The 27,381-nt window shown below is 52.6% G+C and overlaps 8 protein-coding genes across 8 annotated transcripts; 3 read left to right on the forward strand and 5 right to left on the reverse strand.

Moving 5' to 3' along the window:
* Window positions 1–336: 336 nt before the first annotated feature.
* Window positions 337–1,246, reverse strand: J4E90_006583 (uncharacterized protein; the record flags this gene model as incomplete). The annotated part of the gene is made up of 3 exons (XM_051436128.1): window positions 337–648; window positions 699–1,066; window positions 1,126–1,246. 3 exons carry the CDS (start codon window positions 1,244–1,246, stop codon window positions 337–339), a joined length of 801 nt encoding a protein of 266 aa, XP_051289922.1.
* Window positions 1,247–4,080: 2,834 nt separating this feature from the next.
* J4E90_006584 (uncharacterized protein) lies at window positions 4,081–6,219 on the reverse strand (the record flags this gene model as incomplete). Its single annotated transcript, XM_051436129.1, has 2 exons — window positions 4,081–6,063; window positions 6,211–6,219. The coding sequence occupies 2 exons, from the start codon at window positions 6,217–6,219 to the stop codon at window positions 4,081–4,083; spliced, it is 1,992 nt and encodes a 663-aa protein (XP_051289923.1).
* A 2,831-nt stretch (window positions 6,220–9,050) lies between these two features.
* J4E90_006585 (uncharacterized protein) lies at window positions 9,051–9,736 on the reverse strand (the record flags this gene model as incomplete). Its single annotated transcript, XM_051436130.1, is given in 2 exon segments — window positions 9,051–9,715; window positions 9,733–9,736. 2 exon segments carry the CDS (start codon window positions 9,734–9,736, stop codon window positions 9,051–9,053), a joined length of 669 nt encoding a protein of 222 aa, XP_051289924.1.
* A 662-nt stretch (window positions 9,737–10,398) lies between these two features.
* J4E90_006586 (uncharacterized protein) lies at window positions 10,399–11,301 on the reverse strand (the record flags this gene model as incomplete). The annotated part of the gene is made up of 1 exon (XM_051436131.1): window positions 10,399–11,301. The coding sequence occupies one exon, from the start codon at window positions 11,299–11,301 to the stop codon at window positions 10,399–10,401; it is 903 nt and encodes a 300-aa protein (XP_051289925.1).
* A 596-nt stretch (window positions 11,302–11,897) lies between these two features.
* On the forward strand, window positions 11,898–13,241 carry J4E90_006587 (uncharacterized protein; the record flags this gene model as incomplete). Its single annotated transcript, XM_051436132.1, has 1 exon — window positions 11,898–13,241. The coding sequence occupies one exon, from the start codon at window positions 11,898–11,900 to the stop codon at window positions 13,239–13,241; it is 1,344 nt and encodes a 447-aa protein (XP_051289926.1).
* A 201-nt stretch (window positions 13,242–13,442) lies between these two features.
* On the reverse strand, window positions 13,443–14,626 carry J4E90_006588 (uncharacterized protein; the record flags this gene model as incomplete). The annotated part of the gene is made up of 4 exons (XM_051436133.1): window positions 13,443–13,484; window positions 13,538–14,075; window positions 14,140–14,365; window positions 14,416–14,626. 4 exons carry the CDS (start codon window positions 14,624–14,626, stop codon window positions 13,443–13,445), a joined length of 1,017 nt encoding a protein of 338 aa, XP_051289927.1.
* Window positions 14,627–17,619: 2,993 nt separating this feature from the next.
* J4E90_006589 (uncharacterized protein) lies at window positions 17,620–19,215 on the forward strand (the record flags this gene model as incomplete). Its single annotated transcript, XM_051436134.1, has 1 exon — window positions 17,620–19,215. One exon carries the CDS (start codon window positions 17,620–17,622, stop codon window positions 19,213–19,215), a length of 1,596 nt encoding a protein of 531 aa, XP_051289928.1.
* Window positions 19,216–24,979: 5,764 nt separating this feature from the next.
* J4E90_006590 (uncharacterized protein) lies at window positions 24,980–27,224 on the forward strand (the record flags this gene model as incomplete). Its single annotated transcript, XM_051436135.1, has 3 exons — window positions 24,980–25,442; window positions 25,738–26,660; window positions 26,841–27,224. The coding sequence occupies 3 exons, from the start codon at window positions 24,980–24,982 to the stop codon at window positions 27,222–27,224; spliced, it is 1,770 nt and encodes a 589-aa protein (XP_051289929.1).
* Window positions 27,225–27,381: the final 157 nt, after the last annotated feature.

Below are 27,381 nucleotides of genomic sequence, written 5' to 3' on the forward strand. Positions count from 1 at the left end.
ACGATGCTTGGTCTTGGACGGGCGGTAGCTGGTTACGCCGCGGTGTAAATATAATGGAATAGGCGTTGAGTGGCACATGGCAGGTGTTTCCCTACCAGTCGTGCTGTTGTCACCCGTTTGAAGTCTTCATGGCGCAGAAAGAACGACCAAACGCGCTCTGGCGAGAGCGAACGTTCCCAACCCTCCTGCCCACATTGCGACAATCGCGGCCACGCGGCTTACTCAGCATCATCCCACCGACTTCCGAAGCTCCGTATTGGACAGAACACCTTCACATATTCCCAAAGCAACAGGGCTTTGGACATTGTACTTCGTATTAGCAATTAACTATCTACTCTACCACGCAGCATGGCCACCATCCATCCTAAGGTCTGCGCCAGTCATGAATGAACTAGCATCACTCAACAGGAAGACTGCTGCACCACGGTATTCCTCCGGCTTCGACAGACGACCCAGCATGTTCTGCGTTGGCCATGTGTCTCTTCGCTCTGGGTACTTCTTGAAGAGCTCCTCCACCATTGCCGTCACAATGTATCCTGGCGAGATTGTGTTGACGCGGATGTTGTGCTCGCCCCATTCCGATGCGAGGTTGCGAGCGAGTTGTATTACACCAGCTTTGGACGCGTTGTATGCTGAGCAGATTAGACCCTGTTGACGTTGTTAGTGTGAGAAACGGTAAGGACTTGGGACCGCCATACCCTGTTTGCGACAGTACCGGACATGCTGGCGATGAGCACGATACTTCCTCCAGTTCCAAACTTGATCATCTGCTTCGCGGCTGCTTGCGCAGTCATCATTACACCGGTGATGTTGACCTCGAACATGCGGTTCGCGTCTTCAGCTGTGTACTCCAGCGCAGTGGTTTCTTGCTGAATACCGGCAGCAGCGATCAACCCGTCCAGTCTGCCCTCCTTGTTGGCAATTTCCTCCACAATCTCGTGGAGCTTCTTCACATCCCGAACATCTATTTGGCGGTACTCGAGCGAGGTTCCGTATTCTTTCTTTGCTTTCTCGGCGATTGGCGCAAAGTCTGCTGAGGGTTCTTCGAGTCTGTCAAGTGCGTACACTGCAGGCGCGTGTCAGTTTGATATCCTCCGGTCGCTCTTGACATGTGGAGATGCATACCTCGTGCGCCAGCTTCCAGCAACGCTTCGGCTTGTGTCAAACCGAGTCCTCGAGCAGCACCCGACACCAGCACCACCTTTCCTGCTAGGCTAAACTCTGGAAGTCCTTGGGTAGCAGGCATGGTTTGGATCATTGAATATCAGCGATGTACGAAAAGAGACGAAACAGGACTGAAGATCAAAGTATGCGTAAACAACGTCGCTCGCGGAAGGGTATTTATACAAAAGAAGAAATGCGAGATCGGTTCGTCAATTCCACGCAAGCCGGGGCCATTGTGGACTTTTAAACCGGCTCCAGGCGGAAGTCTGGTCACCGGACTCTCTTGGTATAGGCCTGGCCTCGGACTGTCTTCCTCCACGGCATGCATGGACGATTGTGGAAGACCGCGATGCTCTGTTTGCGGGGAAGCCTCCCGGCATCTTCTGTGGATTGCCTAATCGGGGATACCGAAAGGTCCCCGCGGGGGATTCCAAGTGAACTTTTTGGAACGTCACCCATGTCGACCAGCGTGGCGTGGACCCTGAGCCAGTTGGGTGCTCGGCCTCGAGGCGAGAATCCAGTTCGGGTTCGGGACATAAAGGTCCATGGTGCGCGTGAAGTTTGACACACGCGTATGAGTGCACAGTCCAAGTCACTCAACGCGGTTTTGGACAGCACCAGTTCGCTGAGGTAGCTATCGAGATGACAATGTATGTTACTATATGAGCTCGTTATCTCATGGATTTGGCTGCAGACGCAACCATGAACCATCTGCATATAGACTCTGAGAAGGCTGTGATGGCTTTCTCTAATGGTCTGAGAGAGCATGAAAGCCATGTCCAACACGCGGTCGTGCAGAAAACAAATTGATGGTGAAAGCAAAAGAAGCACCGCTACGTGCTCTCATTCCACTTTGTTTGCGTTCACTTACCGTCCTGGTCATCTGCATGCCGAAAGCAACGTCTTGACTCAACTTGCGACAGCCTCGCCAACTGCGCCCTGCCCTGCCTTCTGTGATGAACCGCTCTGGGCCTGATCGCTCAGCAACCGCCTTGTAGGCCGCCTAGGCACAATTGCGCGATCACACGATGCCTAACATCGAGGCACATGTTGCGCGAAGAAGGCACAGCTAAGCCCCCCGTACGGCACAGTTCTGTGTCGCGAAGCGCCGCCCAACAACCTTCACAGTGCAGTTGAAACGTCCAAAGTTGAGAACGGGAGTTGATAAGCGACTCTGGAGTAGAGCAACGCCGCGGGCGGAAATATCAAAGAGATGTGCGCGCTGCGTGAAGGTCGCCAAAACGCCAGCCGCTGAAAGGATGGTGTCGCGGGCTTCAGGCAAGCCGGTCGCAGCTGCCGATCGCAGCTGCCTCCCGCACTGCACCCAGTGCATTGTTCCAACAACGCCTTTTGTTCACCAAAATACCCCATTGTGCCCGCCCATCTCGATAACAATGTCACTGAAAGCCTACGCTGAGCGCATGCCTACCCACAGCGCCTCGCTCGCACACGCGCTGAATCCCGCCCGGTGAGGCTGCCTCCAAGGCCCAACGCCGCGGGGCAGTGCATGCAACCACCCATCCGCAAAGCCAGCAACCAACGAAAGAACGCCCATGCTGAAACCCCGTTTAGACGCCTGAGGCAAGGCACGGCGCAAGCATGTCTCTTCTCAGATTTATTGAGGCGCGGTACCAAATGTAAGCGGGAACCTGGCAGATTGACAAGTCGTGTGAGGCTGCTTGCTGCGCCTTCAGGCCGAGATGGTGGTTTGTTGTTAGTTGTGTATGTGGAGGGAGGTGATTGACCGGGAGAGGGGAGTGGGAAAAGGGATATGTAGGGTGTGGGTTCGCGCTTTGGGGTGTTTTGTTCATACCAAGGACTTCTACGCACGAGAGATTCGATTGTACCTACTGTGTGTATACGGCCTGCATCTGGTACATCCCTTATACTATACACATCTACATACTATCGACACCCATACAAATAATGGCACCCCATCTCCTCCACTCATCAGTTCTCAAACCGTCACCACACCACCAAAAACGCTCAGAATACTGCGAAACCACGTACGACTCCTCCTGCAACACCCACCGCACCGTCCTTCTCATCATCATCATCTTCGTTGGCGCTTTCGTCGGCGTCGTCCTCAGCCTAGTCTACGTGCGCAGCCGGAGTCGAAGACACGACCAAGAACGCGCTTTGCGCATGAACGGCGGACCGGGAAGCGGGCTAAGAGTGTTGAGAAGTGAAGATGGGATAGCGACAGTGCGCTTACCATCTGGAAGGGTGATTGGCGGGAAGGCGGAGAGCTGGGATGGGAGATGTTCATCTGAAGCTCCGCCACCTTATATGCCTAGGGTACCTGAGGCTGCTAGGGTGGGCCATTGAGAGAGTTGGAGAAACACGAAAGGGGATGTCCGTTATGTTTGAGAAAACGACTGAGAGACACTCTTCTATTTTAGTGGCTTGTCCAGCGCATCGCGTTGCTACTACTCACATTGAGCAGAGTACAGTATACACTCTGCTCCTCGAAAATATCGAATTTCACAGGGAGTCTTCGAACCCAACGATATCGGCCGTTGGGACACGAAGATCTTTCTTTCCAACTAGGACCTTTCCAGGTATACCAGTACCAGGACGACAGCTTAAAAGCCATCAGGGCAAAAAGACTGGGACCCACTCTTTATCAGTCCTTCCAGATGGCTACGACTACGCATATGATGTATGAAAAGCCAGCGCGCCATCGCGCCGAGGAGAAGTCTTCAAGAACGACGTAATGGAAAACTGAAACGACATTGGGACGGAAGTATAGATACCATAGTACTTATCATATTGATTCACCTATATCACGATTCTAAATCACCCATATCATCATGAAGATTTCCCATCGAAGAAGGAACTAACGCCAGTCTCTACCAACCCCCTCTCGCGATGTAGATGACCATCTTGCCTCCCCCTCTTCTCTCATCGTATCGATCAAGCGCCTTGTAGGCCAAGGCCTACACCATCACCATTGCCTATGGAACCACCATCGTCCCTGCTTCTATCTCTTCCTCTCCCCATTTCCCTGATTCTACGACCCTCCATCAGGCCCCGCAGACCTCGTTTTTGGAGCCCAACCACTGCGCTCATTTCACCATTCCAGGTTTCTCTGTCTTCAATGCCACTTCCATCCCCAAAACCGCTATCGGAGGCCGAGGCCGACGTAGATTCAGACGCCGCTGAACTGACCTCATCGTCGTGATTTCGATCTACGTCTGTGTTGACGCGGAGTGCGCGCAGACCGGCATCCAGACTTCGTTCGACGTCCGCGACTGTGCTGTTGTTGCTCGAAACTGAGTTGGAGAAGCCATTTGTGGTCCCGTTCGTGCCTGATACACCGTTGACGCCCTTGAAAGCAATACCGGAGCCACCACCAGCCGCCATGGCCGCAGCATTGAAGATGGCGGCGGTATTCCTGTTATCCAATAGTACGTGAAGTCGTTCGATAATTGCTTCCAACAGACCATCGATATGGTACGGTCGCGCTAATTGAAGGAGAGAGCAGAGAATCTGCGGTGAACATAAGGCGGAGTTATGTGGTGGTAGTGATGATGTGTATAAGAAATGTATAAGCGCTTGAAGTGTGAGATGAGTGTGAGGTAGGAATAATGTTCGAGGCCGTTGTGATGGTGAGTGTGATGAAGGTTCTGGTGGGCTTAATGAGGAGTAGGAGTTCGCTGATACAGCTGTAGCCTCTGATGGTGTTATAGTGTTGGCGGTAAGCGTTGTGGCTGTTGAGTAGTTCGTTCGGATAGAAGGTGTAATAGTAATGCTTGAGTTCCTCGAGGGATGCATTGTGGCAGTGGGCCGTAAAGTCGCCGCCTCAGCGTTTTCTTTCTCCGCGCTTTGAGCACTCTCGCGGAGCAATTGGTTGAAATAAGGACCCCAGCGTCGAGCAATGATGTGGGAATTAACGGGTATGCGCTCACCATGTAAAGCGAGGAAATCCATATCGGCAAGTTCCTTCATACCCAACGCCATTTGACCTAGCTCGGTCGCTGCGGGTAGAAGTGTGCGGCCACCAGCAAGCATATCAAGTCTATCATGCTGTGGCGGTGCGCTGACAGAGTTGAACCCTGACGCAGGCGTCACCTTGCGTGGGTTGTCATAGAGCCCGAATGCTTCTAGCTCAACAACGCACATGTTCGAGAAGTTGATGCGCCGATGATTATAGTCTTCGACCAAGCTCCTCTTGCGGTTGCCAAGAATGACGAAACAATTCCGACGGTTCCAGAGCACACCTCTGTTCCAGCTTCCCTGGCTGAAGATGTTGCCGCCGGCTTCGATTCGTCCCCAACTCAGCGTTCGCAAATCAAGAGCCCAAAGCGCATATTCTTGTTTCGACGATGTCAGAAATGTGCCGCTCACTACAAAGTGGTTGTTGATAACACCACCGTTCGGGAAGCGGAGACCTGGCGGCGAGAAATTGCCGTGCATTGGTTTCTCGGAAAGCGTACCATCGGGGTGCCGCACTTGTAGTTCGAGCTTGACGTCCAGGAAGTTGTAGTTTGAATAAATGAGCATCGATGACTCGCCAGTCTTGTTCGGACTCCGTTCTTCCGGTGTTCTTGCTTCACTGCCCTGTCGTGTTCCTCCACCAATATCGTTCGGGTCAATGCTAGTGAGGGGCGCGACTACGCTTCGGTATGCGCCACAACTTCTGCCTAATGTGCTCGTTTCCGTCCACTTCAGACTCCGGAGGTTGAATACGCTGATTTGTTCAATGTAGTGATTGGCGCTGTCCTGACCACCCACAACAAGCATTTCCGCACCGCCCTCGCCATCCAACTGCACTCCCAGGGAACCTTGGTTTGGATTCGATGAAGGTGGATTGTGTCGTATGGCTGTCACCGCAGCTCCAGTCGAACTGAAAACGGCCGAGCTAGGAAGGATGGTCGCGCAGTGAGCATAGCGACCCTGTGGAGATTCGCTTGTAGAAACGTGCATCCAAGTTTTTGTCGGCGCATCATAGATGTGAACATCTGACATGACCACCACCTCGGGTTGTGCATCGGCGGGAGCACCTTGTATCACGGAAGTTGCTTGATTAGAAGACGAGCTTACAGGTGACATGCCTCCATAACAAACCAGCTTCGTGTCGCCAAGCGGACAAACACTGTGGAAATACCGAGGAGGCGGGATGTCACCTTTGGCGTCGACTTTTGTCCAGTGGCGCTTGACAAGGTCAAGCTCGTACAGGTCCGATGTAAGCTGCGGTCTTGTTCTGGAAAGTCGACGGCCGCCGAAAACATACAGCTTGTCGCCTAATATTGTGGTGGTGGCGCCTACGAGCGGGTGAGGTTCCCTGCCTGTTGTGCGATGTACATTGCAGACTAAGCCCGACAACCCCGCGGTTGAACTCGTTGGTGTCGCAAGGCCTGCAAGCATGGCTGGTGACTGAGAGATACCAGGCGTCCGGGTCGACGATGTTCCATCTTGGCCGTCTTCATGATGCAAGCTGGTCTGGCTGTTGTTTCGACTCGATAAATAGGGTGCCGATGTCTGAGAGTTCAGGGTGTTGGTCCGGCTAGCCATCCTGGTCGGGATATGTAGAGAAGTAGGTGCGCGCTGAAATCCACCAAGATCAAAAATGGGATCGATAGAAGACGGTGAGACTCTTTGTAGAAGTATAGCCCAATCTGGTATCACAATCTCCACATGACGAGGCGAAACGCTGGATTCGCTGGAGGGTTTGTCGCTTGGCAATGGAGAGCCAGCGAGGCTAGGACTGCCACTCGATCGCGAAGGGCTATAATCAATATTCGTACAAGGACTCTCGGGTGTTACAATCTGATCATAGACAATGGGCACGTGCGACAAGGCCGGAGGACCACCGGATTCGGATGTGTTTTCCGATTGGATCCTGCGATATGCGCTGGAAGCAAAGCCCGTGGAGTCGACAGGTCTTCTCTTCTTCGACAAGATTTGCTTGATATGTAATCTTCTAGACTTTTTCCAAAACGAAGAGGTGTCACCCAATGGTTCGGTACTAGAACCGATGGATGGGTAAGAAAGGCCTAAAGGTAATGCCATGTTAGCGTTCGGTCTGCAAGATCCGAGAAAGTAATGCTGAAAGAGGAGGAATCGCCAGATTTTTGAAATATTCCCATGTTACCAGCAGGGCCGGGCTACCAGCAAATCTCACTGACCCAGATGGGAAAGCCATGTTTACACATGAGGGATGAGGATGTTGCTGCAGGTAGTGCGACTTGCTACGGTGGTACGAATGCGCCTTATAGTAGGACAAGGAAAAAAATCCAGCTTTTGCAGGCGGAGGATTGGGATACATGTTGATATTGGCTGCACGCAGCAGTGGCTGAAAGTTGTCGAGACGAAAGAGAGTGAGGGGTGCAAGCTTATAAAAGGAAGACAGGTCTTACTTGAGGGTGAGCGCCACACTTAGGAGGCCACACTTAGGAGCGGGGAAGATGAGACCCAGGGGAAGGGTAGACGTATGCAGAGAAGGAAGACAACGCGTCGTCTTGCTGAACTTCAGGGCCCGCGCGATACAGAGATGACAGCAAGCCTGAGCGAGGTTCTGTGGAGCGCTCTATCCCGGATGCAGCCTAGAGGCTTGGCGTAAATCGTCAGTCTCAGGTGCCTGCAGGTCGCTAGCAAGGGAACAATGTTGGGCGTCTCTAACGTCGAGCGCCGTCGGTGCAGCTGCAGCACTCGAAAGCTGGAGGCGTTCCTGTGGGTGAAACGGGTAGCAGCCCTGGAGGAGAAACCAGGCGACGGCCGGGTGCGGGGCGGGATCCGAGATGAGAAGATGGGCTGAAACTCGAGACGAAAAGCCGTTGGGCACCTCTGGAGACCACAGGCAGCAACGGCAAAGAGCAAAGGTCAATGTGCGACACGCAATTCTCGGAGTGCAAGGGCGCCGTAACCTTTTCCTTGACGAGGCTTGCAGAGGTACCTCATCAACGTTCAAGCACGGTCACCAAAACAAATTAGCGCAGGGAATGCCGGTCGACAAATCAAGAGTCGTATGCTCAATATTAGAGGCGCTGTTAGCTTAGCAGGCCCGTCTAGGTGTCTTCATATCGGATGATCGGTGAGGCTGAACCCAAGGAATTATTTGGAAAGCGTGAATGTAGTAGTCGAAGACGTTCCGGTAGTGCATCGGACTGTGCCGAAAAGAACGGGCTGGAATAGACGCAGTAGTAGTAGACGGTGCCGAAACGTTGCTTCTCGGCCTCTAGCACCGTCGTCATTGTTTTCCAATCGGAGGCTAGACACCCTCAGCGCGCTCTTAAGTCGACACAATTACAATGCTAGTTCGATATACGTCGTATTTACGACGCCGTGTATTCAGCCGAAGTCTTGCAGACTGAGGGATTCGTAGATGTTCAAGAAGACGGCCAATCCGCTACGTTGGTACACTAGACCCTGGGATTCTACATCGATTCTACGATAGGGAACTCGAAAATTTGACAGGTTGTATAACTTCTGAGTGCGATGTTATTACGATCCTTCCTAGACGACAGCGACTCACGGCTGGAAGGAACGACATGCGAGTAGCCGCACAATGACTCGAGTACATTGAGCAAGGAGTCTAGATGGAAAAGTAAACCTTGTTACTAGTCAAAACCACGTCATCGCAGGGTAACACGACACTAGAGCAGATTAGAGTTGGTGTTGGCTGCCGCCTACACAGCATCGAAATCGTGTGTATGAAGAGTACACAAGCATGCGGAGATACCTACATAGAGTATGTAGTAGTGGTTCGTATAGTATGGCTCTCTTGTAGGCATGTAGCGCGACAGAGTTTCCGTCGTGTCCAATTTTGATCGAAATGGTAGTCAAGACATCGAAAACGATAAAAGTGCAGAATGTTCATCAAACACACCACTCGCTACCCGTCATGTGGATGTCATCGCACAGCCAGGGCTGGGAGGAGAACCTCAATCACGCCTCTCAATCACCTCTAAGCGATGAGATACCCCGTGCGCCTTGTCGTAGATGTCGTGAGCCTCAGCAACCAGCTGCTCCCTCTTGACCCAAGACGCCAAGTGACGCTGCCCTACCCATTTGACAAGATATTCGACACGACCATCACTGCCAGTTTTGTGTGCTTGTATCCGCTTGTATGGCCATTCCCAACTTGCCTCATCATCTGCTTTCATCGACCAGACGCCCCAGCCCTCCTTCAATTCTCCATTCTCCTTCTCGTAGTCCAACGCCCATTGCCTGAAGAAGGCCGCAATCCAGGGTTCTTCGTCGGGTGGGTAATCGTCAGGATCGTGTTCGCGGGGTGGGAATTGGGTATGCTCGAGTTTGGGTGCGCTGAGCTCTGAGCCATAGTGCTTGCGCGCATCTGCGATGTTGATGGCGAGCAAGAAAGGATCCAGCAGCTCAGCAAGGTCGATACCTGTATGAAACTGCCATTCGTATCGCTTCAGGGTGGTACGAACGTGAGCGAGGAGTCGTTTCTCTGCTTGCTTTGGTAGTGTATAGGTTTCGTCGTCTTGAGCGAGCTGTCGAAGGGCATCCTTGATACTACCGAGCATCTCTCTAGCACGTACTGTCACTACAAGTGATTCAGCAGCCGCATTCTCTCGCGCCCATGCTGCGCACAACTCGCACGCATCTGGTCGTAAGGGAAGGTGCGCATCGCACCAAGGTAGTGGGCACTTCGTACTCGAGGAGAGGTGCGTCTCAATACATTCTCGGCAGAAAATATGAGAACAGCCAATCTTGACTGGTATCACCTTCTCGCGGCCGTCGGGGGTGCTGAGGTAGTCTTCGAGACAGATTGAACACTGCGCCTTCTCTGCGGACAGTTGCCTGGTAGCTCGGACAATGGTCATGGAGTGAGGACATGATGCCGCGCTCGACTTGCGCTTCGGTGGAGGCAATTCCAAAACCTCTTGCTCAGATGATGGTGCCCTTCGCTTTCGTGGGCTTGTCCATACACCGGTGAAGTCCGTGCTGATGTTGTCAAAATAAGGAAAGGGCATCCTGAGAAGCGCAGTTGCAGTGCCAAACCCCAAAGGAATTAATGAGGTCAATTCAAACGATTGGGAACAAAGTGACAGCGTGGGGGAGATGGTGGAAGAAGTGGCTCAAGACGTGGGAGTTGGAGCACGCGAGGCTACCGCTGTCTTTAAAGATGGGAAGGTGCGCCTCACCGCGACTCCCCCGTTTGCACGGAAACGGCATGAGGGCAGCACTTGTGGTAAAAGACCGGAATGTAAGGTAAGAGGCAGTCGGAACCAGCTGACGGTTCGTTCGAACTATCTGCCAGGTGACTCATTGCGGCGCGGTATCTTGTGTTACAGGCACTTTCTTCTCTCTTACAACGGGTATCTCCTCCTCATACACTTCTTCTACACGCGCACCAGGGAACGCTTTCCTAAGCTCTTGGCCGAGGAAGCGAATGCCCCAATCTTCCCCTTGCCGATGTCCTACGCAGGCTACTGACATGCCCAGCGCTTTGGCTGCTTCCATGCCACTGACTCTGGGTTGACCAGTCAGGTAAAGCAAGTGTCCACCGTCTTCACCCTCCGTTATCCACCCACGCTCCTGAGCCATTGCCAACACGCGATGCACCTCGTCCTCGTTGAAGGCGTTCATGATCGCAATGATGCGTATCTCGTCCGAGGATCCTTCGTGCGCGAGCTCCGATGCTCCAAACTCATCCTGTACTTGGCTCAGGACTGCATCCAGAGATTTAGAGACCTGACCAAAGATTCCAATCTTTCTCTCTGGATCTCCTTTGTAGCCTTGCACGCAGAGGCAGTCCGCCGTCGCCATGCCCAGGCGCTCCGCCAGCACCGTGTTCCATCCAACAGTGAGGACTTCGTCGAAAGATGTATGGCTCGAAAGTACAAGTGTTCCTTTGCGCACGCTGCGCCTGTCGAGTTGGAAAGGCCGGTGCAGAAAGCATAGTGTTCGCGGGGGCCGGGGGTATATTCTTGGGAGGAGCGTCGTTGCGCCAATGGTGCTCTCGTCTAGTGGGTAGCCGATCAACGAGTATACCCCTGGTGTAGGGGTAACACTCAATACGATCTGCTCAACCACGGCGGTCTCAGGGTCGTATCGAGGGTTTCGCGGCGTGTGGTAGAGTCGCTGGACATCGTTTTCCTTTGGCGGTAGGAACGTCTCGACGAATCGCGTTACGGCTGCATGCGTGGGCTTCTTCGGTCGCGACATTTTAAAGAGGGAGGTCAGCAGTCTGTTCATTAGTAGTGATCAACAAAGCCTTTCGAAAGCTTCGCGACTTTTGGCTTCAAGTACGTCATCATCGCTTCTAAACCGTGAAGCGGTGGGTGTGCAGGCCCCGCCATCGTTCCCATCGCGTTCACCGTCGCCATGAATACGCCAAAAAGTAGGGACAATGTTTCGAAGGCCGTGTTCGTCGCGCGACGCGATGATGTACAGTGCAGAGTGGTATCGTGGCGGGCACCTGGGAAGCCCTGGAGCGCGTTGATCGGTCGGGAAGACGCTAGTCCCATTGCAGTCTAGTCTCAATACAGCCACTCTATCTCCATCCGCATTTTCTTAACGTGGATTGACGACGATGCTGTCAGAAGAGAAATTCAAACATCTAATTTGTATCTTGGCGGGACCATACATATTGAAAGCCCTTCAAGTAGTGACGTTCCATGTCTGTAGTCAATGCTCTGACTAAACGCACTATTTCCCTCGGCTTCTCTATCTTTCGCTCCAGAGTGCTCTTGACGTCGAGTCATACTCCATCGTCCATCCAACGTCCTCAACCCACATATCGATCTTACAGCTTTGTCACTATGGGCGTGACTGCAGCCCCTACTCCCGCCATTGTTGGTGCTTTGCAATGCCAAAAGGATTCTTATCTCCAAACACTCGAGACGGAGGTAGTATCCTGCGAAGAATACGTGCCACCAAAGTCCTCACAACAGAATGGCAAGTCGAAAACGAAGAAGTCCACAGACCCCACCAAAGATTTTGAAAACGGAGATGCAGCATCCGGCAAGACATGGCTTATCGAGCTTGCGGACTCAGTGTTATTCCCGGAAGGTGGTGGCCAACATACAGACTATGGTGTCCTTACAAAACTGAAAGACGAAAAGGGGGAGGAAGTACCGATAAGAAGTATACAACGTCACGGTCTCCGCTGCATCCACTTTTCTCCCACACCTCTCGAGCCTGGAACACCAGTCCGTCAAACGGTCGATTTCGCCCGCCGCTGGGACCTCATGCAACAACACACTGGCCAACATCTCCTCTCAGCCGTCATGGACTCCATGGACCTGCCTACGCTCGGCTGGAGCATGGGTCAGCCTGGAGAAATGAACTACGTAGAACTACCACGGAAACCATCTGAAGAAGAACTCCAAACTATCCAGAAGAATTGCAATGCCAAGATTAGGGAGAGCATGCCCATCACTGTAGAAACACCAGAAGGCAAGGGAAGCGATAGCCTACCTGAAGACTACGATAAAGAGAAAGGTGTTGTCAGGTTTATCAGGATTGGGAATATGGACTACAACGCTTGCTGTGGGACACATTTGCAGAACTCGTCGCACATCAATGTCATAATGCTGCACCACATGCAGTCGGTACGAGGCACCAATTGCCGGCTCTTCTTCACGGCTGGAGATCGCGCGATCAAGATGGCTACGGAGTCTATCAACGGTCTTCGCTCCATCGCTGTGTCTTTGTCATCCGGGTCGGCGCCTGCGGATGTTGCGGCAAAAGTACAGAGAATGAGCGACCAAATTTCTGAAGGGCAGAAGAAGGAGAAGAAATTACTAGCTGAGATAGCAGCATTCGAGGGTGATCGCATAAAGAACTACCTACAAAGCCACGATACGGCCTTTATGCATCGCGCAACAGATGGTCTTGACTTCATCAACCTTGTGCTCTTCGAAGTTAAGGAAATTGTCAAAGAGCGAGAGGCTGTCATTGTCTTGTCTTCGGGCGAGGTCAAGAGCTCTGGATCCATCGTCGTGTTTGGCAAACCTGACTTGGTTGAGAAGATGGCGGCGAAGGTGAAGGAGGTTGTGAGCGCGGCGAAAGGAGGCGGCAAGGGAGAAAAGTGGCAGGGCAAGGTCACCGAGTGGCAGAAAGGGGAAGTTGAAGCGTTGAAGCAAGCTATTGATGCGCAGTAAAAACTATGGGATATCCGATAGAAGGTAGGTATATACAAGTCGAAGAGTTGGGTAAAGACGAAAGTGGTATAGAGCGATTGTCCAAAATGCGTGATCCTTCAAAGCAAGAAGAGTGAAAAGAAAGGGTATTTACATTGAACGAATGGGGTTGCCATCTAGGCAAAGCTGGAGTATGAGAAAAAAAGGCGGATTCGTGAGTGTCTAGACGCTGTAGACCTTCACGGAGTTGATGAGCCAGTACGTCTAGTCACTGTTAGTATATTTTTTCCCAACAACGCCAGACGAGGAAGACTTACATCACCAAAAGCCTGGGGCTGGTTCGCCACATAAGCATTACAACTGGGGTTAAGCTGGGAGCATGAGTTCGAGCCCCAAACGCCACCCGCCCAGTCTCCACAGAAGGTAATGTCGAACACGATGTTCAAGTCTCTGAACTTGGCATTGTAATCACATCCTCCACCGAAGTTCGCGATCGGGGTACCCCACGTTCCGGGATCGGGGTTTCCGCTCCGGATGTTTGCGGGGATGTCGCGGGTGGCAAAGTACCACACCTTGATTCCACCGTCTGTCCATAGTGTGGCGTATACACCACCGCCGTTGGCATTGAACTGTGAACCGTATGTGACGGGGTTGTTGGCAGAGATGCCGCAGCCGTTGAAGCCGCCGCCGGCACCGCAGTCCCCGCCTCCGCGGCTTCCTGTTTCACCCCCTGAGCCGATCCCTGGGTTGCAGCCAGGAGATGTATGAAGGGTGACTTGGTTGGTGGGGGCCTTGTGAACACCTTCGTAGATGTCGATCTCGCCTTGATTAGGCCAGTTGGGACCGACCATCCAACTGCAAGTACACCGTTAGTCTTGCACAGCATGAAGCCGATATTACAGGCAGGTGAGGAACTTACAAGGCGGGCCACGAGCCACATGCACTACCGGGCACGTGTGCAAAGTCTGCAATCACAAGCGCGCGGTTGTAGGCGGTCTTGCTCTGCACGCGTACACTCTTTCGACCAGGACCGTTGGGGTCAAGGTGCGTCGTAGAGTCTACACCCATGTAAACTTGACCGTTTTGCGTCTTGAGCAAACCAAGCTGTTGAGCTTGTTGCCCGTTGACGTAGTCTACAAAGCCATCTAAATGTTTGTTAGACATAAGTGACATAACGTTTTGCCAGTGCACATACGTGTAGGATCACCGATATCCTGGACGTCGAACTTGTTCACCCAGTTACTGGCATCGTACGTGTCGATCAAGTTGTATGCAGCCGAGGCATGAATATCGTCTGAGGAATAGACATAGGATGAGCCATTAGCCCAAAAGCCAGGTCCGGCTGGTAGTGCAGTGGCACCACGCCACAGGATCGGGAGAGATAGGAGGAGAGACTTGAAAGACATGGTATCGTATGTGTGATCAAGATGTATTGTCGTACGAACAGATATCAAAACCGGGATTCTGTGATATACTTATAGCCATGCGCATCTTCGTCGCGACGAAGATGCGCATGCTTCCATACCCCTTGCTCACCGTCGAAGATGCATCTAGGTCGGCTGCACTTAGCAGAGGGGGATCCTCGTTGGAGATTGCATGACCTACTGGCTCGCTGTATACACATGCCATTGGGCGCGATGATCAGATTAGGGACAAAAGCCTCGCGATGTTGCAGCACTTGTAGGGACGAAGGTGCAAGGTTCGAGCGGTTCGCGGGTAATTCGCCTAGTTGAGCAGTTCGAAATTGACCCCAGAAAACGTGGACGTGCCGCATGATGGGAGTCTAGACACTTGTAGCCTCGTGGTAGAGGTAGTGGCGGTTAGACTCGCTGGTCGTTGGGCGGTTTCAGTAGTTTTGCTGGTAAACGGCTTCTGGGGCTCGTGAGTGGTGGAGAGCCATCGCCAGTTCATCAAACTGGTCTTGTTCCCGCGAACCGCATCGCGAAGCGACAGCAAAACGGGGAAAAAGCAACATCGAGATGTGAAATGTGACAAACAGAAATGCGTCTGAAAAGGAGTCGGGTGCGGCCAAGGTCACTGTTTCCCTTCTCCAGACGTTCACGTGGCGCGTCGACATACCTTCCCGAGGTTCTTTCGGGAATAGCGCTTTCACCCCGCGACTGCCTGTTTTGCCCGACCACATCTGCACTCCAGAACTAGAAACATTCCAGAGAGTCTCGGGACGAAGGAAAGTCGACTTGTGAACGGTAAGGACGAGATTTAGATGAGTTTTAGGTGCGTCGTGGTACAGACCCCGCAAGGTTTATCCCCATGGACGAGGCATCTGATGTTGAAGGTCACACTGGCTTGTTCCCACGCCACACAAGTGCTTTCTACGGTGGGTTCATCGGTGTCTGAGTCTCGACCCCGGATTATCATCGCACATGCGGGGAGCTCGCGTGGTTTGAGGTAGCACTGCTTGTGTCGACTAAGAGTGCGAAGCGCCTGGTCCTCTGGTCTCCTGCGACAGTCCTTCACCGCTCAACGGACTTGTTGACTACCTTCTCGTGAGTCAACAACAATCAAATCGTTGGGAAGAGAAAGCTAGGTGCGCTCTGGGAGCAGGAGAAGCTGCTGAGTCTCGGTGTCGGTTGCAGCCGCAAGTGCGGCAGCGGCTTTCCCGTGAGCATAGATGCTGTCGTCAGTATCTGCACGGAGAGTAGATGTCATCGTCAAAGCTGGAGCCAAGTTGCTATCTGAACGCTCCTATTATCATTCAGGAGTCAGGTGTACTGAGATCACTGCTATTGGCGAGTAAACACGCCACTGTGTTGGGACACGGCACGTCTTCACGCACGGCTTGATGGGACAAAGAAATGATATGACCCTCCCGCTGTTAGACACATATCTGTGCTTCCTGTTGCATCCAATAGAATGTCTACCAATGAAGGCATGGACACCAGTCATTTCTATTGAAGCATTTGGCAGTTGGTATCGCTTATGGCTGAGATAAGTGACCGTCCATCCTTGCGCAAGTAACCAGTCACCATAACTTCTGCGCTATGTGTATGATGGACTTAAGTATTGAGTTCTGCATCATGATTGCCAAGTATGGCGAGGGCTGCATGACGCATATGTTCTATAAGTATATACAGGTTAACGTGCGCACGAGGTATGGAAGGCAAAGAAAATGAGTCAACCTTAGTGAAGCATACACACGTCAATAATCCTTAGCAGGACTCGTGATTGCAATTTAGATACTTTAATATCTGATTTGGAACACTGAATCAGTCATGCGCAGTGAACATACCTTGGAAGATGCGCTGAATCTTGGCTATATCCGTTACATATATGCTATAGTGTTCTTGCTCACGATTGAGGGACGTGCTGTTGTAGCATCTTGAGCGCTCGATGCTCAGGTGTTGGATGACTCGTGAGTATAGTTCGATCTATGCATACCTAAAGAGTCCTGCGGGGAACATGGCAACCGCATCTTCCATGAATAACTCGTCAGCGTCCACGTATAGCGACTCAAAGCTTCGTAGAGGCATTTTGTCCGCCTGATATTCGCGTGGTGGATAGCGGGAATGTGTACTGATGAACACTTTCGCTGACATACACACTAGATCGAATATCTCATGGAAATCTCCAGCCAACCTTACTGTGGCTTTGATCAAGGTACTCACTATTATGTAAACAAGAGATGTCTATCAACACCAATATACCAAAATGAACACATCAACTTAATAGATCAGTCAAGGATGCGATAGATTCGATTCTACTCGAAGTACAGACTGTTTCACTGCCAAATAACTGTGCAGTGTACACTCACATAGGTGTTTACCGATGTCAGTCACACCGTTATCAGCGTGGTGGCAGTTCACCCTTTTGCACTTGCGGAGAGAACCCATAATGTCAGTCATTGAGGGCGCTGTGATGGACTCATCAAACGCTATGGCCCGCGACTTTCACTCATTACTCCTGGTGGTACAATGACTCTGTTAGACTATATGAACGAACTTCTGCAGGTGTTTACTTCTCACACAACAGCAGAACGCAACAAGTGAGAAACTGCAACCAGAACTACAGCCACGATACAAGCAATATGGCTTCATTCAGCCCGCCCACGTCTACGGATGCGAATCCTACGAGTGACACGCCTTCTCCCAGTCCACCCACGTCTCCCGATCCGAGTGTTACGGAGAATATGCACAAACTTGCCAAAATCTTCGGGGCCATATCTGCGGGCTGGGCTGCATGGCTGTGGATGCTAGAAGAAAACCCTAATTTTGGTTCGAATACATCGTGGTGGCGTCCCTACAGCTTATTCAACCTCCTAATACTAGGAGTCTGGTCCTTTTGGATAGTCTACTACACGATGAGAGACGAAGAGTCGAATCGAAAGAACACGCCTGGAGAAAAGCCCAATGTGTTATGGAACCTCCTCCATATCGTACCGATGTTACTCCTCCATGTTACGATCAACAAGAGCATGTCGGTCAGAGACAAAGGTCTCCTCTGGTTCTCGGCCTTGATAGTCTTTCGATACTGGCGCGCTATCGTTACCCGATTCTTCTATACTCAATACAAGGCAGCCGACGTGCCGTACAATGACTTGAAGTTCAAGCCAGAACATTGTACAGTGATTGTACCCACAGTCGGCCTCCTGAACAACCCGGTCTTCGCATTGATGGTTGAAGGAATCCTTCGGAACAAGCCTGGGCGGCTTATTTTTGTTGCAAACAATGAACAAGCGAGAGATCTTGTCGAGCGGAAGGTTGAAGCCGTAAAAGAAGCCTTCACAAAAGGAGACAGCGGCTACGAAAAGATATGGGATGCCGTGGTGCCAATATTCAATTGGAAAGATGAAACAGAGATTGAGTACAAAAACATCGTTGAATCCAACAAGCGCAAGCAGACTGATACAGCTATCGGGATGGTAGATACAGATATCACTATCATGGTCGATGACACTGCTGTATGGCATCCGAAATTCTTGGAAGCGACTCTACCAGCTTTTAACGATCCAAAAGTTGGTCTCGTTGGAACACGCAAGCGGGTGCAATACATACGCCCTTCTCACATCGAAGACGCACACAACGGAAAAAGTCGCATACGGTTTTGGTTAAGCTGGTATCGCTCTGGCTTTTGGAACACCGTTGGTGCGCAGTATCTTGATCGCCATAGCTATGAGATCAGGGCATCAAATGCTGGTGATGGCGCCGTATTTGCCATTTCCGGTCGTACGCTCGCCATCTTGACCGCTATAACAAAAGATCTCAAATTCAGGGCAGAGTTCGTGGAGGAATACGTCCTTACGTGGGTCTCCGAGTGGTTGAGCTACCTCAAAAGCTGGCACATATCACCCGCTGGCTACCTCCTCAAAATTTTCGAAGGAAAAGGTCTAACCAACAAAGGTATCGGGCCCCTCCTTGCGGACGATGACAACTTCATTACGCGGTGGGTCATCAACCATGGATGGAACATCAAGGTCCAATCTTCGCCAGAGGCCACTATGATGACGAGGTTGGGAAGCGTGGAGATTTTCAAGTATGTGGATCAATGCGAGCGCTGGAGTCGCACAACTTTCCGTCAAAATCCCATCGCGCTCTTTTCGGATCGAACCATCTGGTGGAAATGGCCTATCGGAGTGTGGACAGTGTACTTCCCGTGGATGTACAACTTCGCGGTCTTCTGGGATGGTCTGGCCATCTTCAACTTTTGGCGATCCGGACTGTATCAGAATTCCTCAAATGGCAACGCACGACTTGTCTGCCTGATCCTGGCTATATGGGCGACTAAGCTCATCAAGACCTGGCGATGGTTTCGAGAGCATCCTCTGGACTTCCTCTTGTTTTTTGTCATTCCGGCTTACCCTTTGTTCGGATACTACCATTCCTGGCTCAAGCTGTACACAGCGATTAGCTGCTGGAAGAATGACTGGTCTGGGAGGGACGTGAAGAAGGCAGAAAAAGATGCAGGCGCCATCCTACGCGAGAAATATAAAGACATCATCATAAGCGGAAGTAAGAAACAGACCGATGGGTCTGGATGACCTCTTGCAAAACACTCGACAGCATGAACCACTTCGCCACATTGACGGCTACCGGTGCAAGCCAACCCTTGCGCTTCGTTATTCGTCAATTAACGCCAGTACTGAGGTCGGTGCGATGGAATAGTCGAGCCAGGGTATCTTCGACGGTCAGACAATATCTCTTTCGTTTCCAATGGGCGTTTGTTGTTTTCGATACCCGGGCTTTGATACGAAGTAATTCAGCGTTGATATCCATAATTAATATGTGTATGCATTACCACGATAGAAATTTGCAACTTGTTTTCATTACTAATACGCTCATATCTTGAATCCATGCTGTGAACCAATATACTTCACTTCGGATAATGTCGAAGTTTGGTGGATGATCATTCTCGTGCCGCGCTGTCAAGTGATTGCCGGGGAAGATCACAGTTCCCCGACAGGGTCTGGTAGCCCAAATGCGACGCAATCATTGTCGCAATGCGACAACATTTTAGAAGTATTGGAACGAAAGGTCGGCGCGCATTCTTCTGAACGTATCATGCGACTTGTTGTTTAGACGTGTTGTTGACACTCCGTGGTTGCCAACTTTATTCGGAAGCGAAGATTCCGTGTGGGCCCATCGAATACGTCATATCCATTGAGGTCAGTAGGTACCTCAATTCCCACAGCAGAAACGTGCACAAAACATACCTCGACTACGATGCGATACGAGCAATGTCGGCAGAGTAGTCTCCGTAGCCTCGATGAAAACGGCGTTCGAGCACTAGGCGCAATTGCCTCATTCGTACCTTGCTCCACCAGGGCTGAAGGCGACCCGACGTGTTGGGACCCTTCGCTCCACATCAACTCTACTTCAACTACATCCATGGATCTCTGCTATATTCCCTCTGCATTACATCTGTCTTCACGTACTCCGCATAGAACGATAACGCACTGGTCGATATGCTGTGCCCTGGGAGGGCGGCGACACGCACAGCGCATCCTTCGATCCCGCTGATCCTGTCGATCCAAAGCCACGCTCAGAGGACAACCGCTCTCGAAATAGTACCCTTGTGAGCGAAGGTCTATAGAGTGGTCGGCGAGCAGACACTCTGATATCGTATGCCGGATCACCAAGGAGGACAACATCGGTCCATGTGCAGGCACCCTGGACCCTCACAGCCAAGACTCTTCATCACCCTATGGGCTCGCGCGCGCATGTGGAGTGAATGTCGCTTGGTTTGATACTCTCCTGCAGGACTGGGGTTGGCGAAGAATGGGGGCCAGAACGTGTCAGCGTACTAAAGGAGGACTCCAAGGTTGGCGCCAATCAAGTCCTTCGCCGGCTCGTCCTCCAGCGACGTACCGTGTCAAAGAAGGAGAGATTAGCTCTGCTATCTCGTGGTCCCACAAGTGCCCCTCGCAGCGCAGAATTGCTTTTGCTCAGATGCCAGGTGGTCTGATCACTTTTGGTCAGGGTCTGCTCGGCCTTAGCCCTCTCAACCCCCTCAACCCCACTGCGACGGCGGAAACTCGCCAGCCTAGGGCGCCCATGTGCACCATGAGGCAGCCGCTTCAGCCTGCAGATACGGGGCGGCGCCAGGCAAGCAAAACCTTCTGGTACCGTAGCCGTGCTCGCTGGATAGCAGTCACAGTCAAGCCCAGCGACACGATTAGCAGGCTCCGTTGCGCAAGCCAACGATAGGGCGCACTCAAGAACAACAAACTGTATTGTGGGCGCTTCCATTGAGGAATGAAGATACGCGGTCAGCTCTCTTCCATTCCCGACTATCTTGAGAAATCCGGCAGTTACCACTTCTCCGCACTGCGTGGACATCTCCAGTATCTGTCCCGACACTCAGAGGCCTGAGAGATTGGGATCCAGCCATGCGCATGCTGCAGCAGGGTTGCGATGATCATGAGGCTCTGCTCGTGGAAGGTAATCTATCAGCCGAAGCCACGGTCTGGACACACGCATGGGTGACGAGAAAAGCATGCGCGGGCAGCGACAGCAGAACTCCTCGTACGTTTACTCCGCATCCTTGTTCGCTTTCGGGCCGTCATGTGTGTCGCGTCCCAACACAGCATGGCACGGCTCACGGTGCGCGGGAAGGATGATCAACCATCTGGCCGGTGTTTTCACCCTCCTAATTGGGTCCGTGGCTTGCTTGCGGGGTTGCGCGTGCATAGGCGAGACCGACGCCAACGAATAACCTCTCACGCCTCGCTGCTCCCTCACGGTGAGCCCGGCCGGCGGCGGTCCATAATCAACATGGCACTTAAGCCCTGTAACGGGCCATGCCGCCCACACTCGAAGTCTTCTCCTCGGAACTATGCATTCGCAATGCGAGGTGTACGATCGTAACGAGCCCAAATTTGGCTCCCGAGCTCGCACGACTTGGTGTACGATGGCGCACAGCGCTATCAGTCAAGCATGATTACAGCCCGCTGAGTATTCAAGGCTTGTCATTCGTTGTAGCATCGTTCGCATGGCATGGAACCCTAAGATCGTGATATCTTAACTAGGGTTCCGAACTATTGGTACTCAGTAGCAAGTAATCCTGTGCTGATCACCCGTCGCAGTGGCTTTGGGCGTTCCAAGTGTCTGCCCATGGCCTGTTGCTGTTGTGGTCGCACGTTTGTGTGGCCTTCCAGAAGCGGATATACAGCTTAGTGACTCTAGCACCGCACCCCATTACAGGCGAATGGTCGCTTCAACTTTGATCGAATCAGGTTTTAACGCAAGCGAAGAAAGTAAGACTACAGAGCAAACGCCCGAGCCTACATCGCGTGGCTAGTTAACGACGCGAGAGAACGTCGCGCCATCGCCGTCTCGGCTCCGGATCTAAACGGTGTGTTGACTATTCTAAACCCACTTCAATCCGTCGTGTCATTTGGGGTTAATCGTATGCTTGGAAGCTGGTGGCAGCGGTGGAAAGCCTCTCTGCGCTTACCCTTCGACGGGAATCGCTTGTCAATATTCCGGAGGTCGCCAAAGCCTCTGCAGACCTGTCCGCACACCAATAGGACATGTGCCTTCGAACACCATTAACAGAAAATGAAACATGTCTTGCATACAGGCGGGTACAATCACGACCTGGTCAATAATTGTTCGGAGTTGAATGTGCAACACACAACAAGAGGTCGACTAGGATCTTCGCGAAACAGGCCCTTTGCGCTATAGCTTGTCTCCTGTCGGCCCTTCTCATCGCTGTGTCCCGCATGCCCATACCCAAGCACGCAAGACCAGCAGGGTCATGCCGTGCGCTGGAAGTTCTGGCCATTGCAAGAATTTGTGGCGGTGCGACTTCCCATACTTTTTTGCGTTTTGAACAAGCTCTTCGGATGCTGCCGTATACGTTCTTGTCGACTCGAGACCACCGAAGCTCAACAGTCAGCGTGGACGATGTCATTTACCTGCCTGAGTACGGATCTGCGGCAGTGCGCAATCACAACCCTGAAACATGCTGTCTGGCTGGCTCATGCATGGCTCAACTGTGGTGCTGGAGCGGGCGCATAGTTAAATCGATTGCGTACTCTGAATTCGAACATCCCGCGAGGCTCGGATCATAATCCTGCCGCAAAACCCAAATAGGTTCTGGCCTTGCATTTTGCAACCACGATTGCTCGCTGTACTGACGTGCGTCAGCCACATACTCCTTTGGGGATTCATGCCCTGTCAAAATGCACGGCTCCCCTACCGCGTTGAGAGCGTGGGTCGAGGACTGCTTGACAAGAGTAGCTTCTGCGACTAAAGTAGTCTCAACTGGTCAAGTGGCACGGATTCCAAGGCTGTTCTCCCCGCACACACTATCACTAGCTCTTCAAAGCCACCATGGGCGGCCTCTAGTATATACCAGGTGGAAAGATTAGTGATGCGCCCATGGCGACATGATATACTGGAGCGTGGAATATTGCTGATGGCGTCAGACGAGTATGAAGTCGATGTTAGACAGCGGTGTTACATTCCATGGTCGATGTGCATCAGGGTGTTGTAACGCAGTCAATGAACAGGTGCCAGTTGCACTGCGGCCGGTATACTTGGCAAAAACCAGGCGGCACTGCTGATAGGAGGGCTCGTACCAGCGAGGGTGCGGTTGACGCCTTCCACAGCCTTATCCATTTCGTCGGGCCAGGAGGGTCCAGGGGCCACGCGAACAAGATGTCACGCTGATTACCAGACGCTGCGTTAGTATGGTGCGGAACACGAGGTCCGTGTATGACAGCTAGTCCTCGGGAGCCTCTGGTCAAAGACACACGGCGTGTGCACATGGCGTGCCGTGGCAGCGCAAGGTCCCAGAGCGAGATTGCTCTGACTTGGCTCCCCACACCCGGTCCAAGGCTACGAAACGGTTACGGTTGTAGGGCAAGTGTGTTTGCTCGCGACCAGACAACGCCCGCGCCCACCACTTCGAAACGCAACCAAGATTATTCAGAGGATCATGTCACGCCATGCCACAGTAGCCTTGCGATGTGCTCATGTAGGCGGTCACAATGTGCCATGACGCACCACGACTTCAAAGGCTGGTTAGTTACGAAGAGTGGGTGGGCATGCTGGAGTCAGTCCCGCAGTGACGATGTGACGATGTGACGATGAGAAACACGGTGAGGTCAGCGCGATACAGGGCCTGTTGGAGAGGCAGTGCAGCGACGAGCCCCACGAGGACTCGCTTAACGACCCGATTGAGGGCAATGGTCTAAGATTAGCACTGCCCCACGTCCAATGAGACGTCATACTGTCTGCACAGCCGCATGCTAGCGCCACCAGCCACAGCGGTCCGGGCAAAGCGAGAGGATCGTGTACCAGATGCGCTAAGGGCCACCAGGCGTGCGGAATGGCAGGACAGCTTCCCAGTCCTCCCATGGCTCCCCGACCGAAGCGGTGATCAAGCGTGCGTCTTCTCCAGGGTCTATCCCTAATGCGCTTGTCTTTCCCAGATGCAGCGTGAAGGCTCCTACGCGCTGCTCGCCTACTCGCTGACGTTCCTCTCCCCCTCGTCACTTTCGGCATGGCTTGCTCTGTTGGTGCGTCGACTTGCGTGGACAGGGGTCGGGCACACCGCGACTCCCAAGGGGTTAGTGCTACCACTGGGAGGCCGGAGCGCGCGATCGAGGCGGGGACGTGAATTGACGGCGGCCGGTAACTTCTGCCTTCTTTTTATTTTTCCTAGCGTGGCCTGACCGTTTCCTAATCTACTACCTCATGCCAGAGGCCCAAGCGCATAGGGCAGTCAAGCCTCCAGGACAGGGGCCTGGCCTGCCGTCGTATAGCTTCGTGCACTGTTTCCCGCTGGGGGCCATTGCGGTCTTGTCTTGGGCCTTATGTATAAACCAACTTCGCCCCCCAAGGCATCGTCCTCCATCCAGGTCTATGATCAACGCAAACACTACTTCATCCAGATCCTTTCCGACGCCGTGGATTACCCTTCAGGATCATAGTCCTTCCGGCTTCTGACTTGTCCTTCGCTTCAGCCAGCCGCCTCCACGACTACTCAACGGAGAGGGACTGCGCGCTGTCACTCACGTACCCACATGCAGTAAAAGATCAGCAGAGTTTCGACGCCCTTTGACTATTCGCCGACTCATACGACAACCTTAGGATTTGATCGGCACTTCCTCCGGGAAGGTAAGCTTTCCCCTGTCGGTCCCTTATAATTTGCGCTAGCCCTACCAACCAAACACCATCGATCCGATCGCACCTACTCAGTGCTTATGCTGACTCCATTTACGGATATAGGCATCGGCTGCAGTTCAATTCCTATCTGTTGCAACCTGCATTGCTCCACCTACCACATTCCTCATCATGGTTGAATACGCCCAATATACACCGAACATGGCTCACGACTTCGAGCTCTACTCCAACCCTCAAGAGCAGCATCTAGAGTTTCACCACAACCAACCTTATGTGCCTGCCTCAACATATGCCATGGAGCACGCCTTCAGCGCTCCCTTTGACCCAATGGCTACTCTTGCAGACCTCCAACGGCCACAAGATCTGCAATACCACTACGATGCCATCGCACAAGGTGTCAAGCCATATCAGTATCAAACCCCAGCAGGCTCTCCACATTCCACTTCACATTCTTTCCACGAAATCCCCCCTGTTCTTTCGGCATCTTCCGAATCTGGCGCTTCAGTGTCGTCTTCTGCAATGGGCTCCCCATCACTTGTTCCGCAATTCAATGAGTCGTGGCACACACTGGGACTCGGTGCCTCTTCTGGCTATGACTACTCAGGGATGGTAGCGGCTGATAAGTCGTATGTGGGTAAGTCGACTGTTCCTTTACCGAAAACCTCGCCTGCTTCATTCATTACATCTTCTCCGTCGCAAAACTTCATGCGGCATGTATTCAAGACGCCTATGACTCCAGCTTCAGCCAAATGGTCTCCCAGATCAGACGGGCGGGGGAACTCTCTTTTACCGGACACGGTCAACACACCCAGTATTCCATCAGTCAATTCTCCTTCAGTCACTTCAGTTCCGCAGTCATTTCATTCTTTTCAGTCTTGTTGGTTGCCTTTCAACGCTACATGCAACAGAAACTAACGCAACTCAAGCAGATCCTAATCTCATTCAGCCCTTCCCATTCGCACCTCAGAGCCCATACCCTGAGATTAGGGCTACTCCATCTCCCTACTTCCCCATTGTCGAGCAGCCGCCTTCCCCAGCTCTCTCTCAACTCTCATCGCGCACCCAGAGTCCCGGTTCGGCACACATTAAAGGGGGTAGCGCTAGCCCATACCTACACACTCAACGATATCAGCCTTACCCTCAACCTGGCGGACAACGGCGAGGCTCTGTCGTCTCTGTCCAATCACAAAACTCAGGCACCAGCCGCAAGAGCGGAAGCAGCTATGACAAGGATGAGACCCGCGAAAAGGGCATGTGCCCACTGCCCGAGTGTGGACGCGTCTTCAAAGACCTGAAGGCGCACATGCTCACACACCGTGCTGAACGACCAGAGAAATGCCCTATCGCGACCTGTGAATACTACTCGAAGGGGTTCGCAAGGAAGTATGACAAGAATCGCCACACACTCACACACTACAAGGGTACCATGGTCTGCGGCTTCTGTCCAGGTAGCGGTTCAGCGGCTGAGAAGTCGTTCAACCGCGCTGATGTCTTCAAGAGGCATCTTACATCTGTTCACGGTGTCGAGCAGAACCCTCCCAACAGCCGCAAGAAGAGCCCATCTGGCCGCAAGGCTTTCGGTGGCTCGCAGCCCAGTGTTGCTGGTACTTGCTCCACCTGCTCGGTCACCTTTGCCAACGCGCAAGAGTTCTACGAGCACTTGGACGACTGTGTGCTCCGCGTCGTTCAGCAAACCGATCCCAGCGAGGCCATCAACCAACGCCTGCTCACGTCGGTTGCAGAGGACCCAGACGTCACCGAGACACTTGACCGCAATGGCCTGTCTAAGAGCATTGAGTACACTGTCCCCAGCTACGATGAAGACGAAGAGGATGACTTCGAGGAAGACGAGGTCGACAATGACGACCACGAAGATGCCACTTACGGCTCTCGTCGCGCTCGCTCCGGCAAGGGCGCAATGAAGTCCTCCAAACAACATTGACAATTAACACATCCCCGAGGTGTCGGCGCAACGCAGCACGTCGGGGGTGGCAACCACCTACCAAACCACCAATCCTCCTCTCGCGTCCAGAAGTCGGGCCCTCGCGCCGGCCTTACCTTCTCCAAAGGAGGCGTAGCCATCACCGGCTCTGGACGCAAGAAGCGCAAGAACTACCCCGTATCCTGGGGTTGCGCAACCGACAAGATGAAGATGAAGAAGCGCGTCTTGTGCGTATACGACGGTCAGAGAAGGCTATGGAAAGACGACATGATGCTCGATCAAGAGTTTGAAGTGCGCATGAAGCTGCCTGACGGCAAGTCTTACGTCACAGATCTGGACGTTCAGACCTTCAACCGCGCAGATGCCCTGCATTCCGCGACGAGGGAGGAGAGAGGACCTTGGGTGCCCGACAACATTGTCGGCGGCATCAACGGGGTGAGCATGGAGACAGCACCACTAGAGTGGGCTCTCTGAGTACGATTAGAGATACGACATTTGCTTTTGCTGCGAGCGTTTTGAGCGATACGGATGGGATCTACAAAAGGTTGCAAGACAGCCCGTACACAGACACGGCATGATGAACGAACGAACACCCCAACGAACTTCTTTGCTGTACTACCAAGCTTGTAGC

The sequence above is a fragment of the Alternaria incomplexa genome (genome assembly GCF_024043165.1).
Source record: "Alternaria incomplexa strain BMP 0042 chromosome Unknown scaffold_9, whole genome shotgun sequence".
Lineage (NCBI taxonomy): Eukaryota > Fungi > Ascomycota > Dothideomycetes > Pleosporales > Pleosporaceae > Alternaria > Alternaria incomplexa.